The 16,483-nt window shown below is 40.2% G+C and overlaps 2 protein-coding genes across 3 annotated transcripts; one reads left to right on the top strand and one right to left on the bottom strand.

Annotated features, from left to right (window-relative positions):
- The first annotated feature begins 6,363 nt into the window (after window positions 1-6,363).
- On the top strand, window positions 6,364-11,764 carry wnt4b (wingless-type MMTV integration site family, member 4b). 2 transcript variants are annotated; one of them, XM_044209057.1, is made up of 9 exons: window positions 6,364-6,781; window positions 7,014-7,267; window positions 7,651-7,804; window positions 7,973-8,057; window positions 8,180-8,311; window positions 8,668-8,810; window positions 8,916-9,056; window positions 9,196-9,358; window positions 9,452-11,764. In XM_044209057.1, the coding sequence occupies exons 2-9, from the start codon at window positions 7,179-7,181 to the stop codon at window positions 9,619-9,621; spliced, it is 1,077 nt and encodes a 358-aa protein (XP_044064992.1). In that variant the 5' UTR covers window positions 6,364-6,781; window positions 7,014-7,178; the 3' UTR covers window positions 9,622-11,764. The 2 variants fall into 2 exon arrangements, with proteins under 2 accessions (XP_044064992.1, XP_044064993.1); XM_044209058.1 differs by having other exon boundaries at window positions 6,365-6,781; window positions 7,599-7,804.
- On the bottom strand, window positions 10,779-15,610 carry cdc42l (cell division cycle 42, like). Its single transcript, XM_044209144.1, has 6 exons — window positions 15,462-15,610; window positions 13,419-13,523; window positions 13,188-13,260; window positions 12,974-13,083; window positions 12,158-12,355; window positions 10,779-12,046 (listed from the first exon to the last, which is right to left on the bottom strand). Exons 2-6 carry the CDS (start codon window positions 13,521-13,523, stop codon window positions 11,957-11,959), a joined length of 576 nt encoding a protein of 191 aa, XP_044065079.1. The 5' UTR covers window positions 15,462-15,610; the 3' UTR covers window positions 10,779-11,956.
- Between the last annotated feature and the right edge of the window lie 873 nt (window positions 15,611-16,483).

Genomic DNA, 16,483 nt, shown 5'->3' with positions numbered 1-16,483 from the left:
TGGGTGTGAGCATGACTGTCAAGAAGTCAAAGAGCGTTCACTTTTGTTCCAGCGTGATCCACACACAGGTAGACGATATGCCAACACGTGCTGTGTGCAGGTCAAACAGTCCTGTTGAGCTTGGTGGTGTAACAGAACTGGATGTGTGTCAGATACTTTGATGATGCCCACAACCCTGCTCAGCACCCCTGAAGGAGGCTGAGGCCTCCTGTCACAGTATTGTTATTACTGCTAGACTGCATCACATCGGTCTCATTGGCCAAGAAGATTTTGATCTGACCATCAAGGTATGGTCAAGTGCAACAAAGGCCAACAGGCGTTCAAGTCCACAAATGTAACGGCAGGTGTACATCATACCAGTGTCTTGGTCTGATGTTGTGGAATGCAGGTCAAAGGTGAGTAAATTGATTCATAAAACACACAACATCTTGCCTTCAAGTTCTGTTTTTGTAGTGCAGCAGCAGATCAGAGACCCGTCAAAACAGTAAATATGACTATAAAAGTGAAAGGTGATACTAGAATTATCAAGATGTGACATTCAAGGATCTGAGCACATAGACACCACATCAACTACAGATGGCAATTATAATGTACAAAAGAAAACGTGCCAAAAACATTAACTAAAACATCCATTACAGGCCTGCTGCAGCTGCACATTTCTCCGCTTAGTCCTGGTGCTGAAGCACATTGTAGCTTTGTGCTGCTTAATTTCTAAAATCTTTTGAAAAGTGAATAAAAGTGGCCACTAAATGGCCATTTTGGCTCAGCAGGGTCTGTTTCGTTCATATCACCATTTCAAAGTAAATTAATGTGCAACAAGTCGAAATAAGCACTTGATGGCCACATGAGTCTAATCATTGATACACTGTGAGAGAGGCACACTTATTTTCCCCTCTCTGAATTGCACTTCTTTATCACACTGAATCAGATTTGGATATAAATATAACAATGATGCTTACAACCCTGCTCAGCACCCCTGAAGGAGGCTGAGGCCTTCTGTCACAGTGTTGTTATTACAGCTTGACTGCACCACATCTGTCTCACATCCGTGATCTGAGCATCCATGGTCCTTCATGTATAATTATTTATTCATGATTTGAATTGCCTTGACCGAGGATGCTGGGATGGCTGATGGAGTGTGTTGTTGTTGTTATTGCTGTTGTTGTTTTATATTTGTTCTATGTAGTTTTTGTGACGTGTCCCTGCGTCTACCTGTACTTTGTGCTGTAACACAAATTGGCTCTCTGAGGACAGTTTTCTAAAGTTAACTAAAGGGCTAAAATGTATTCATAAACACACAAAATGCTGCCTTTAAGTTCTGGAGTGCCGTAAATAAGACTCGAGCTGCTGCACATTAGAGGCCCAGTAAACGTGACTGGGATAAAATAGTTTTTCTATGGTACCGAATTGCCAAGATGTGACATAGAAGCCATGTCAACAGATGGCAAATAATGTAAGAAAAAAGTGTCATATATTATATATATATATATATATATATATATATATATATATATATATATATATATATATATATATATTTATTTATTTATTTATTTATATATATATTTCTACACTTGTTTCTGGTGCTGCAGCACATTGTAGCTAAATGCTGCTTGATTTCTAAAACCTTTTTTTTTAACTAAAAATGGCCAAAAAAGTGAAAGCCCTTGAATGTTCAACAAGTCTTATTTGAAAGGTTTGAACTCAAATAAGAGCCATAAGGAGCACTTGAAGGCCACACGTTAGTCTAATCATGCTGCATACAGACTTACTGATATATTGCATTCAGTAATTTATACCTCTTTGAATTGCACTTCTTAATCACACTGAATCTGATTTGGGCATGTACAATAATGTGGCAGTATGAACACCACATTCTTTTCTCACACCCACACACACAGGAATTTGCCTACACACACATATTTTGGATGCTATCAGAATTTTCTTTTTCCAAAAAAAAGTGTTATGAGGAATTAACCCTTTAACATACATTTTTTTTTCATTTGGTTTCCCTTGAATAGCTTTTTAGGTAGTTAAATGATCTCATCCCACACTGTCTGTCAGTATATTCCATATCATCTGTTCCAGCTCTTTATTGAAGCTTTATGATGTTTACACTGCGTGAAAAATTAAAACCCAAGACTCCATGTGTTTCATGGTGGCACCATTTTTTCAGTTAGATGTCTTGTGCATCATTTTATAAACAGGTTTCCTACATTTTAAATGGGTATCTTAGTTTTTAAAGATGTGCTTTCATTTTTAGATGATAAAATAGTTTACAGTAGCAACAATCTTATTAATTTATTCACTATTAAACAGGGAAGTGATCAGTAACTTTTGACTTCCCTGAAAGCCAGAAATGCATTTATAGACTGTGAAAACTGAAAACAATATTTCCTACATAATCTGCATTAATTCTGGTCTTCTCTGGTTCATAGTAACAAAGATTTCTGTCTTATCAGAGATAGTATTGTCAATATTATGTTATTATATTATTGCACAATATATAAGTATTTTCTACTTACTATGTTTATTGTTATGCACAAATATACCAACGCAAATTCCTTGTATGTGAAAACCTACATGGCAATAAACCTGATTCTGATTCTGCACGTTGGGTTCAGTATATATGGTGAGAGAATAGGGCAGGAACAGTCAAAATGTGAGCCCAGAGGTCTTCCACTGCTTCCTCTACTACTATGGCCACTCTGCAATATTCCCCACCGTACAGTACATGCAGATCGCATAGCAACAAAGGCCTATGTCTGGCCGTTGTCTGTTACTATCGCTTGAATGCCCCTTACACATGCATGTGTGCGCGTGCACATGCACTCACGTGCAACGCCGTCACCAACACCTCCTCCTACTCCCTCTGTCCTATATGCACAACTATCTTGCCACCTCACACGCACTGCACCCCCCCACCCCAAACACCACCATCATTCCATAATATTCATGGGTCGTCCATTCCCTCTGCCCCCTCCCCCCTTATGTGCACACAGCTCACCGCCCACTCTGCCACCCCCACTTCCCTGCCTGACAACACCACCGCCCGCCATCCCATAATATTCATGCACACGCTCCACACACATTCATACACAGCAGTGCATTCAGCTCTTTGTTGGCAGAGATGCCTGAGCAATGTGAGCGTGCTCATGCACAGCAGTCATGTTCCTGCCTGCTATGATTATCTGCACTCAGACTGCTGAGGCAGGTAGCCCTCAAGTGCAGAGAAGTAACAAAGCGAATGGAGGAGAGACCAAAAGGTGATGGGTCACATTTCTATCTCATAATGACCTTGGGCGGATGTTCTTCATGTTCATGAAGTCCAGAGTCACCCTGAGGCGACCATCTCTGAATGAAGCCCATCATCCATCCCATTGTAAGCATCAGTGGACAAAGTAAGATCAGTTAAGAGTTGCTCCATCTCATTGCAGAGTCTCTCAAAGTCTGCTGCTGCCTCCCACTATAATCGGAAGGGAATGCAAGTCATCTCAACGTATATGTCATGCTGAAGTTTTAACAAGCATCTCTTTAGGCTCTGCAACCTGGCTACAGTCAATCAGTACTGGACCATTTCAGCATGATAAAATGTCCACAAAATGGGGGAAAGATAAAGATAAAAAAAAAACAGGGCAAGTTATTTACGAGAGAGGGGTGAAGGGATGAGCATAACAGAGGCGCCGGACATGACAGTGGCCAGCTCATCACCATGGTGTTGCTGTGGGAGACAGCGGAAGACGTCACTTGGAGAAACAGGGGACACAAAAGAGGAATACGACATGAGCAGGACAAAAAAGGAGGGAAGGGGGCCTACAAGAAACCTGTCTTTGCAGATATAGACAGAGGAAAGTGTGTGTGTGTGTGTGTGTGTGTGTGTAAGAGAGAGAGGGTGTGTGGATGGGGTGACCATTTACTCAGGACATGGGTGTCAGAGGGTTCAGGTAAATGGCCCACCAAATCCTGGACAGGGACTGCAACAGAGTCTGCAAATGTTTGGTTCCAGTGCTGCACTGACTCATCTGATTCAACAAATGAGCCCTTAAGAGCAGTAAATAAGTTTCATCAGGTGTGACGAGGCTGTAGCACAACCTTTATTACTGCCTCTGGGATTAAAAAGAAATGTCTTCAAGGTTCAATTTATTCATCCATAAAATTAAGGACATCACAGTGCTCCCATCCTAATCTGCCAACGCTGATGACAGAAGATAAAAAATAAATACCTACAAAATAAAACCAGAGATAAAACAACATAAAACTACAAAAAACAAAACGCAGTGACTACAATTTGGTCAAAATTGAGTTAGGACCAGAATCTAACATAGGTCAAAAAGTATTATGCCATAAAATGCATAATTAAAAAACAAAACAAAACATGTAAAATGTGAAAGAAAAAAAAAAGTCTGGTGAAAACCAAACTGCGGTGAATGCCCTCTGGCTAGTTAAAGCTTGCTGGTAAGATGGCCATTGCCACAGCTAGCCTTAAAGCTAAAGCTACCCACTTTGTCCTACCTGTCTCATGTAATTGAAAAATTATTTTTGATGTTTCAACAGCAGAGTGGCTAAAGCTCCTGCCTCCCAATAAGGAGATCGTGGGTTCGATTCCCGGACCAGACCAACGTCACACAATCTCTCTGGGTGGAGTCTGCATGTCCTCCCCCGTGTTACCGTGGTTCTCCGGCTTCCTCCCACCGTCCAAAGACATGCATGTGTAGGTTAATTGATAACTCTAAATTGCCCGTATTGAATGAATGTGAGAGTGAATGGTTGTCTGTCCTTGTCTGTGTCTGTGTTAGCCCTGCGACGAGTTGGCCACTGTCCAGGGTGTACCCTGCATAAGGCCCAAAGTCACTGGGATAGGCTCCAGTCACCCGCGACCCCTAACGGGACCAAGCGGTAGAAAATGGATGGATGGATGTTTCAACAGCTTAGTAACTTAGTTTGTTATACATATCATAATGGAGAAAAAAGTAAGACCAGATAAACTAGCTCGCTAAAAGCTAACTAGCCTAGTTTAGCAGAGGCCGGGATAATCAGCCTAAAAAGGCATGAAATTAAGGTTTTACAATTTATATAACTGTTACACAGTTTGACATGGTAGCCCTCAAAGGTATTATATTCCACAATGAAGAACCACTTAAATTAGGTTGCATAAATTAGGATGAAAATAAAGAGTTTACATCGTCCTCACAAAATTCTGGTTGTGTCATATCCTGTATGGAATAAAAGAGACATAATGCTCTTTTACAGCTCCTACAGCTAAAAGACACACAAATTTACAAAAATTGAAAGTAGGGCTACAACGCTTTTTTTTTATCTACAGATAAAATTATATAATGTATTGTGAACTTCCAGCATTGTCATATACTATTATAGTACTATTATACTATGAGACGTGTGAGAGATTCTCTGTAACGTTACATCACTGGCTAAACAGAAAGAGACAAAAGGAGGGAAAACTACAAAATAAACTCTAAAAAAGTGCACTTCACTTGAACAACTAAAAAATGGCTTGCAGTAAATAAAAATGTATGCAATATAGTTTATTTAATATATGATATGCAGCGTTTTCCTCAGTGCTAGCATAAATTAATAAAACATTGTTTAGAGTATTTTAGGTTCCCCTCTCAGCTATCAAATCCACATGTCATTCACTTTTTTTCTCATGTCACAAACCCGCTTTGTTATTTTATACTGCTTTTCCTAACCCCACTGTAACACCCATCCGCTCTCTCCTTATGCCCTCCTTTCCCTCCTACCTCGTGATTTATTTGCCTCAGTTTCAATATTTGTCGGCAGTGTGTTTTCTTCCCCTTGTCTAAATGTCACCCCTTCTTCTAAGACAATATAGGGAGTGGGAGAGAGGGAGAACAAGAGGGCAAATGTGGGGGAGATAGAGGAAGGGGTGGAAGGGACTCGTAAAATGAGCAACAAAGTTTGGGAAAATTAAACATTAGGTAAGACACTTTTTCACATGCATATACATATATGTGGAAACAGAAATGCTGTGTCATAGTTTTTTGTGGGAGGATTTTGTGGGACATCTGATGGATCAATATTCCTGCTGAGTATTTCTATAGAGGAAACAAAAGGCTTCAGTTTGTGTTCCCAGCACACATGCATGGATAAAAAAACACTTACACACACTTTTTTTGTGATAATCATTCAAAGGATATTATCTCCAGTGCTGGCTCAGATCTTAGGTCTCATGCCAAACAAACACAATAGAAAGCATACTTACACTCTTAATACTTATGTGGTACAACTATCATCCTTCCCAAAGCTTCCTCCTCCCCTCTCTCGGCATCACTCCACACCCTGGATCACGCCTGTCCTCTCTCCCCCACCCTCATTCTCTACCTCCTTTATAACCCATCACTCCCATCTCACTGCTCTCACTCATTCTTGCTGTTTCAACCTGGAATGGACACATTTGTTTTCTTGGGAACGAAACTGCGCACTTGCTGACACAATGTTATTCCACTTTTTCGTAAAAAAAAATTGAATTTAACTAGCACTTCTGGATTTTAAGTTTTGTTTTCTGGGGGGTAGATTCTACTAATGTTCATTTAAATTGGGACGTGGACTTATTTTTGTGTCTAAAGGATGAGTTTTGCTTGCAGTTTGTAAAACATTCCTGTTAGCATGCTTTTGCTGTCACTCACAGCACAAGTGAAGAAACTGATGAACATCTTTATTGATTGAAATTGGGATTCAATTTCAATTTGATCAACCCAATATCAAAAAGAAGGATAACTGGATATCACAGGACTATGAACTGGTAAGAATCAGGGTTACTTCTGCAAAACAAATTGTGTGTACAGTCTTAGTAAATGTTTTGTTGTCTCATTATTTGCAGCTTCCAAAGCTGCAGCGGCATGATCACATAAAGGTTAAAACTGAAATATAAGTGAATGAACTTGTTGTTTATTTGAAGTTTCCGTAAAAAAAAAAAAAAGATGATTAACTGCTCCAGCTGTGTTTTTGTCTCTGACCTGTTGACATTTCAACAGATATGCGGGGATCATCCCCAGACTCCGGACCAGAAACATAAACCAACACCACAACAGACAGACAGATCACTTCGACCGTAGAGACGGGCAGCGTGCTGTCCAAAGACCCAGCCTGACGGACAGAGACGGACGGACACGGAGACGGACAGACAGACAGACAGTCTGATGCCAACTGTCTCCACTGTCAATCTCACGGCACCACTCCTCCTCCTGTTGCTATGGGCAACCCACCCCACCATGGCAACAAACTGGCTGTAAGTCTAGCGTGCGAGAGAGGAAGAGAAAGAGGGAGTTTGTTTGTCATGCTATAACTTTTAAAAGATGGTGACATGTCTCTAAATCTCTTTCAGTCGCTCCCCTCTCTTTCTTTGTCTCAATCCTGGTGACCTTTTCTCTTTTCTTTCTCTCTGCCTTCACTGTGCCTTCTCTGTCTTCTTTGCCTGGTCTTCCCCTTGTTTCCATCCTCTCTAAAATTCTCCCCGGTCGTTACATCTTCATCCTTTTTGTACCCTCTTTTCTCTTCTTCATGTGCTCTTCCTCTCTCACTCCCTCTCCTTTTCTCTTTTTGCCCCCTTGCCCATTAAGTTCCCTTTCCAAACCTGAGCCATTCTACCACTCCCCACCTTTTGTGTCCCAGCTCCCTGGCGAGGCTGCCTCGCTCCAGGCCCGTGTCCGGTGCTGCCCCATGTGCGCGGCTGAGGGGGCTGACCCCAGGGCAGGTGGGGGTGTGCAGGGCGCGAGGGGAGGTCATGGAGTCCGTACGCAAGGCAGCCGAGATGGTCATAGAGGAGGTATGGTCAGAGGGCATGAAGTCCCTGGTTAATGACTATTTGCCTCAGAACACCCACTAATTTCATAATGCTATCGTTATCAGCATCATCAGTGTGTGTGTGTGTGTGTTATGTTTTTTAAACAAGAGCCCCCTTTCTAACTGCTATGCATATCACTGTCTAACTCAGTGCCAGCACCAGTTCAGGAATCGTCGCTGGAACTGTTCCACCACCCCACGTGGGATCAATGTATTTGGCAGAGTCATGAACCAAGGTATACTCATATTAAAAAAGGGGTAATGGAGAATTACCTCCTGATAAATCCATACACTGGGCAACTCGCATTTGCCATTCAAAGTCAGAATTCCTCTATCGTGTGCTCTATTTTGGATTCAGGGACTCGTGAGGCGGCCTTTGTGCATGCTTTGTCCTCAGCGGCCGTGGCAGTGGCTGTGACCCGAGCCTGCACCCGCGGGGAGTTGGAGAGGTGTGGCTGTGACAGGAAGGTCAGGGGGGTCAGCCCCGAGGGTGAGCTTGGATTTCATTGCATGAAAATGGAACGGGTGAATCCACACATGCATAAAAACTGCTGCTGCACTGTTTTCTGTGGGTTAAAACATTCAAGTATGAAGCACTAATGTCCCAGGCAGTGATGTCACAGCAGGTATTTTCCCATCAGCTGTGATGTGACATTGCTGATTAGATTGTGGCCATGAGTGCAGTATGTATGAAGCACTGAAACCACAGACAGCAGTGTAGCAGCTGCTTCTCCCTTGTGGGTTTATCATCTAACAGCCATCTTTCTCAGCTTTAAATTAAAATGTGCAATTGTTTCAAGGGTACTGTGTAATAATCCACAGTACTGTCTCTCTGTCACACCACAGGTTTCCAGTGGTCAGGGTGCAGTGACAACCTGTCCTACGGTGTGGCTTTCTCCCAAACATTTGTGGATGAACCAGAAAAAGCCAAGGGGCTGTCAGCAGGGCGACCACTCATGAACCTCCATAACAACGAGGCTGGTCGAAAGGTTGGTGGTCGCACTCTTTAACAACATCTCACATAATTTCTAACTTTGTCTGTGAGATTCACTGACAATCTGCTCTCCTTACATTCACTACCTTCTCATCCTCAGGCCATCCTTCACAACATGCAGGTGGAGTGCAAGTGTCATGGCGTCTCTGGCTCCTGTGAGTTGAGGACCTGCTGGAAGGTTATGCCTCCATTCAGGCGCGTCGGCGTTGTGCTTAAGGAACGCTTTGATGGAGCCACAGAGGTATTGGAATATGCCTTGTGCTTCTTTCAGCTCAGTTGGTGAACACGTGAAGAAGTCACATAAATTGAAGCAGATACTTAACACAAACTCATCTGAGTTCCCAGTCTGTCTAGCTCTCTCAACGTCATCCTCCTCTTAGGTTCGCCTGACTCGTATAGGATCCAGGACAGCCCTGCTCCCCCGTGACCTGCAGGTCAAACCCCCTGCTGCCAGAGACCTTGTGTACCTTGCACCCTCCCCAGATTTCTGCCATCTCGACCCTGACAACGGTATCCCTGGGACTGCTGGTAGGAGATGTAACGGTAAGATCTCACAGGATAACAATCCAGATAATCCAATTTATCATTCAAAACAATTACAGAAAAATGACGTTGCTCTCTTCTAAAAAAACCCAGGAACCTCTCGGCTGGCACCAGATGGCTGCGAGCTGGTGTGCTGCGGGCCGGGCTACAGAGCAGGCCGGGCTGAGGTGGTGCAGCGCTGCTCTTGCAAGTTTTCCTGGTGCTGCTCAGTCCGCTGCCAGCAGTGCAAGAACACAGTCACCATTCACACCTGCAGAGTCTAAGAGGGGCCAAACAAGACCAAACCCCCTGCGCAGAAAGACCTGAACAAACCACTAGACAGACACTTGTGAACACAAGATGGGATAAGGACTACTTAGACAATAACAGTTTTTAATTCACACCTTTAGCACCAAATTATCTTAAATTCAGGCCAAACGCAGTCTTAATTTAACTAATTCTTGACTGAAGCGGTGAGGCCAGAGTTAAGTTTGAGGATTCTGTTGTAAACGCTGCAAAGTTAGAGTACATGTAAAAACAAAGACAAAGCATCAACAGTACGTAAGGTACAAACAAAAATCACCTTCGAGGCGGACACACTCAACAGTTAATCTCACATTGAACTGACAAAGCTTTTAAAGCTGAACTTAACCAGAACTAACAGGGAACCATTGCAGCACTATTTTTATTTTATGCAAACTATTCGTGTTGTGTCATAGACTAACAGGTCTTTGAACATTTACTGTATTTATGTCTTCTTCTCTATTCTGGTTTATTTATTTATATATCTGTGTCTTGGCTTCACTTCAGCCTCCAGTAGTGACATCTTAAATAGCAATAACTTTTACTTACTTCAGTGTCTGTCTTGTGTTTTGTCCCTCACCTTCGTGTGAAACTCTTCTGTATGTTTCTGCACAAGCAGTGCTTTTAGGTCTGTTCAAAGAAATCTAATAAATACAGTAGTTTTATCCAAAATATGTGTTTCTTGAGTTTCTTATTGACCAGACATGTATAAGATATTGTCACACTTGAAATCCCTGACTAAGGCACATAGGTTAGCTGCGAAGTTAAAGGTACCCTGTGGAGTTTTTGACCACTAGAGGCACTGTGGAGCAATGTTTTGATGATCGGGTGCCTGTTTTAAGGCTGCTTTTCCAGGTTGCTCATGAGCAAACATAGTTTGGAGACATTTATGGGCTGTTTCTTTTACATTTATGCAGGTTTTTGGATTACATTTATGTGTTTTTTCTTTTCCACTTGGGTGATACACATTCCTGCCAACTGTATAGGGTGGTAAAGCAAGTGTGTTGTGCATGCAAGCCGTAAAACACAGATTGACTGTTGGTGCAGTGACATGCCAAAAACCTTGCCATGCACCAGCAAAAGGAGGGGAAGAAGACTGCTAGCTGATGTAAATAATGCAAAATAAAGTTTCAAAATATTCAAAGATTGGCTTTGTTTTATGAAGAACGAAATGCATGTAACACATGTCAGGTCTCAAGGATACACACAATATTTTAGTGAGAAACACTGAAAGTAAACATAGCTGTTTGTTCATAAGAAAAACTCCACACAAAACCATGTCTTTTCATATTTTTGTGCATGCAACATTCTCCTTCAAACATACAAAACAATGGCTACTTTACATGTCATGAAACCATTTTATTAAAAATATCCTGTGATTACAAACACCCAAAAATTGACTAGCAAAAGTTTAACATCTCAATCTCTATCAAGATTAAGATGTATTCAAAATATTACATCTTAATTTGTTATATTATCAATTGATCAAAGTTGGTAGTCTAGCAATAAAAAAAGATCTTGATAAAATAAAAACTCAAGTTTCAAAATGAATAACTGCTAAAAACAAAATCCCAAAACAGAGGCACAGAATTAATACAATATACACAAAAGAAGAATAAAATAGAAATTCATAAGTCAACTGTAGAAGGGAAATTGGTGAAAATGCACTTGGCCTCCCTAGAAGGAATGGATTGGAAGAAAGTAACTATTACGGACATTTACCTTTGTTTGGAGTGACAATATGAATGAATTGTGCTTTCATTATTCAATCCAAAAGGGTCAGAAAAGAAAGTAAATAGAGTACCACTTAACATTAAGTTGCCCCTTTAAATGTACTAATTAAAGTTCACTAAAAAACTTAATGTTAAAAGTGTTTCCCCATTTATATTCCTTACACTGGGTTTAAAAGCCCATAGAGGTCACAATAAGTAAAACACAGAGGAGGCCAAAGGCAACTAGATAAAAGAATCTTTGTTTTTGTTTTTTTTGTTTTTTTAAATGGAGCAACAGTGACAGGCAGGGGGGGCCTGCCCCACCTGAATATTTGTAGAGAGAACACTGCAATTTTAAAAGCTTTCAGAAAAGGAGATAGGTGACACTTACTGCATGCTGAAGGTTTGCTCCCTCAGCCTCTTTCAAAGTTTATTTTGAAGGCACAATCAGTGTACACGTGTATTAGAATAAGTCTCAATGGCACTGTACCTCCCTTCGCCTTTTGTTTTGTCCTTTTTTTCATAATGGCCATTGATCTTTCTGATGTTTTGATTCACCCCACCTATTTCTTACACCGTCACATCTCTCACTGTTGTTGTTCATCTATAGCAGAATGCACTTTCTCTTGGTTTTGGTCTCAGGAGGCTCCAAGGCTGCAAGGATGGCCTCGTCAAACACGTTCTTAAGCCCTCGCTGGTTGAAAAGAACAGAAAACAAAGACAGAGAGCGAAAATTAGAATACTGTCAGCTATTATTGCCTAATTTAACAAATATCATGTTTCTTTCAGTTTTGGTGCCCCATACCTGTGTCAGAGCAGAGCACTCCACGTATTTGACAGCCTTGAGCTCACGAGCCAGCTTCTCTCCGCTCTCAGGATATAGGGGGCGCTGTTTGTTCTTTGCCAGCTTCTCAACCGTGTTGCTGTCTTCCCGCAGGTCCATCTGTGTACCCACTAACAGGAAGGGTGTGCGTGGGCAGTGGTGAGAAATCTCAGGAACCCACTGGGGGGAAAAAAAGATGTAAAGATTAAATCCACATTTTCTTCCTTGCCGGTCATGTCTAAGACCGCAATACTTTTTTTGGTACCGAACAAAATGTGTTTGTTGCTCTGAGTATTGAAAACTGTCTGAAAGCTGGCATTGAATGTCTGGTCAGATTCACATTCTTGTTTACTTATTCTTTGATCAGAGAATTCCTGATTTAAATCAACATTTTGCCAATTTCAGACAATTTTATTTAGACAACAGTTCATATTTGAGAACTTTGGCTTCTGTAAATGAAAAAAAGTTTTTGTTGAAAATAATTTATACTTTTCAATGTCAGGAATCATAAAAATGATCTTTTTAGGATCAGTACCATAACGTTTCTGCTATAGTATCAAAAAAATGTACACAATCCTCCGTCATGCAGACCTTGTCGTGTCTGTAGAGCTGAACATTTTATATACCTAACGATTAATCGAGAAAATAATCTGCTGATTAACCATTAATGACAATAATCTTAATCCTACATGTCTGTCAAACAAATTCTGCAAACCAGCACCTGAGATACATTTAACAACAAGAGTCAAGGTCATGTTTTTCCCCAATCAGTGAAAAAAAAACGATTTAAAAACTGACCTTCTCTTTGACATTTTCAAATGATGAGGGGGAGACGACAGAGAAACATACGAGGAAAACATCTGTCTGTGGATAGCTGAGAGGACGCAGCCTGTCATAATCCTCCTGACCTGAGAACAACGATCACAAGAGAAACAGGGAAGTTTTTCTATTTGTTATAGAGTGACAGAAATAAGAGAGAAAAAGGGAGACTTTGGAAGACATGTTATGTTACCTGCTGTGTCAAATAGGCCAAGTGTATAGGGCTCTCCTCCAATCATCACTGTCACTGCATAATTGTCAAAAACCTTTGAGCACACAAAAAAAGACAAATGATTAAAAGGCAGCATGTTTGATTGCATTGTATTTCAGCCATGAAGAAGTATTAAAAGGGTGTTTCTAAGTCAATGTGTTTACGACATACAGTACTCTTTAACACGACTCAGCTTTTATTAAATCTTCTTACCGTAGGTACATATTCTGAGGGGAACTTGTTGGTTGTGTAGGAGATCAGTAAGCAGGTCTTTCCTACTGCACCGTCCCCTACCACTACACATTTTATAGTCTGCATCTACAGGGGTAAAGAGAAAATAGGAAACATCACAAGAGTGTCAGACAGTTAGTCAGACACTGAGAGAGGAAGTAATATACAAGAAGTCTAAATATTATCTCCACAAGGATCAAGAAGCAGGTTTTACAGTTTTGACATACTTGTCCTGTTGTTGAGTATTCATGTTTTGTTGCTTTACAGGGGGGGAAATATTGTACTTTTTACTCCTCCACGTTTATTTGACAGATATAGGTACTAGTTGGTTACTAGTTAAAATCAGCTCTAACTTGACCAGCTACAACATTAAAATGCTGCTTACACCTGATGCATCAGTAATGATAATCCAATCATGTAATATACCACTCTGAAAGGGCCGGTTCTACTGCCTAAAGAGTACTTTTACTCCACTAAATTTATCCCGGAAGACATAGCAGACTGAGATTTTACATTTAAAACATGATAACTTTATAAAGTATGATGCATTTATACAAATTTGAAATAGTTAAAATCAGTATTGATAATCAAAACATATAATACATAGTACTATTACACTCACCAGGGCCATTTTTTGCACTGAGTGCTTTTACTTTTGACACTTTAAGCATGTTTTTGCTAATAACACTTACGTACTGTTTTACTCAGTGTAGAATTTTTGTATCAGATCAGAAATCAGAATCAGAAATACTTTATTGATCCCCGAGGGGAAACTCTTTAGAGCTAAGGCAACAGGCAGCATGCACGTTGGGGCATGCGCACTAATGAAACACCTTAACAATGTGGTATATATATAATATTTGAAGTACTTAAAATTAGCTCATTTTTTAATCCACTGCATTTGTTTGACAGTTAGTTACTAAGTGTATTTCAGTTTAAGAATTTACATACATAACACATTATGATCTTACATTCAGTTGCCAGTTTATTAGGTACACCTTGCTAAAACTAATGCAGTCTAATACAACAGTCCTACAATAAACGCTACCTTCATGAAGGTTACAATGTTCAGTTTTTGTTGAAACTGTTTTAGACAGGTGTTGATTCAACTTTCTGATCATTTTTGAGGATGCAGCTTGTGGTGCTGTTGAACTGTATTATACAGAGAGGTGTTTCTATTATTAAGCCTACCCTCATTGATATGAACGGGGTGAACAAAATAATAGAAACACCTGTCAGCCGCCTTATACAGTTTTGAGGTACTCTCGCTTGATTTTATGTATTTCCATTTTATGGTATTTTGGATGGTAAGTAAAGATCTCACTGACTGAGAAATAACAACGGTGGAAGGATTAAGGATTAAAATCTTCACGTCCGTCGTACTATGCTTGTCATTACATGTGCGTGCTAAAGATTATTGATGACAGTTAATCACTTGCGTATAGGTTACATACCAGAGATGTTAAAGGAAGAAAAGAAAAAAAACGACGGCCTATTAGCACAATGTAATTTAGAAGCGGATACTCCCCAACACTTCCGCTAAATAAGCAGTTCATCGGATAAACCGAGGGCTGAAAACTGCTGAAACTTGATATTTATAAGCTATAACCAACATAAAACGAGCAGTTAGCTAAACCTGAGCCTGATTGTAACTTAGTTATTCACGTTAAGTGATTATATTCGCTCAAATTGATAAAGTGAGAAAATGAACATTGTTGCCTCAGTTAGCTTACTTACTAAACTAGCAACAGCTCAATCTATAACGACAAACACGGGGAAATAATCGCACAGCCAGCGGTGATAACTGACAATTGTGACAACTTCTTTAACCAGATTGATTTTAGCCAACACTAAACTGAGCTTGATGGCTAGGAAACTTTAACACTCCGCTAATTTATAAAACCAATGAACAAGCGTTTCTTCTCGGTAGAAACTTAATATTGTCAAGTGGACTTTCCTACATGTGTCCCATAGTGTAATTAACCACAAATAGTTATTTCAGACTGTTTTTCTAACTCTACTCACCGTTTTTCTTCAGACAGGTTAGGCGTTGGTTACATCCGGGTTTGAGGGTCGAATTACTTGGTGCGCAGCCGCAGACCAGACGAGCCACAGTCACAGACTTAGAATAGAAACACCGCCGACTGCTGGACATCTATCTATCTATCTATCTATCTATCTATCTATCTATCTATCTATCTATCTATCTATCTATCTATCTATCTATCTATCTATCTATCTATCTATCTATCTATCTATCTATCTATCTATCTATCTAATGTGGTGGAAGAAGTATTCACATCCTTTACGTAAGTAAAAGTGACAATACCGCAATGTAAAAATTCCCCATTTCATACTCCATATATATATATCCTTTACATTCTATTACTGTATTATTGTTACTAATGCATTAATGTTTAAGTAGTATTTCTATGTTGTAGCTGGTTGAGGTGGATCTAATTTAATAATAATTACTTTGTGTATGGTTGGGTAATTTCTAATCTATGACATCTATGACGTTATCATCAGCAAACAGTAGGCTAGTTGAGTATGTTAATGCTAATGTTAATTATATTTTTCTGCTTTTTATCTTCCATTCCTCAGTAGTGTAGGACCTGTTAGATAGAACGCACATTACAGTTTGTTTCACATTTCTCTATATGAGTTCACTTTTTCAAAACTCTTCACACAGTCACCACAGCAGAAGTCAGTATGGACTAAACTGTGGATCACTTTTCATTCCTTTTACACAAGATGCATTCAATGAAACTGAAATGAATGAAACTAATCAGTTAGCTAAACTTCAAGCATACCTTAAGGACTTAAAAACCTGGATGACCTGCATTTTTCTGATTTTAATCTCTGACAAAACTGAAGTTATTGTACGTGGCCCCAAACACCTCCGAGACACATTATCTAAAGATATAGTTACTCTAGATGGTATTGCCCTGGCCTCCAGCACCACCGTAAGGAACCTCAGAGTTATCTTTGATCAGGATTTATCCTTTAACTCCCACATGAAACAAACTTCAAGGACTGCCTTCTTT

This window comes from Siniperca chuatsi, linkage group LG9 (genome assembly GCF_020085105.1).
Source record: "Siniperca chuatsi isolate FFG_IHB_CAS linkage group LG9, ASM2008510v1, whole genome shotgun sequence".
NCBI classification, from domain to species: Eukaryota; Metazoa; Chordata; class Actinopteri; order Centrarchiformes; family Sinipercidae; genus Siniperca; species Siniperca chuatsi.
Note: the sequence above shows the minus strand (reverse complement) of the source record. Positions and strands in the feature narration are given on the sequence as shown.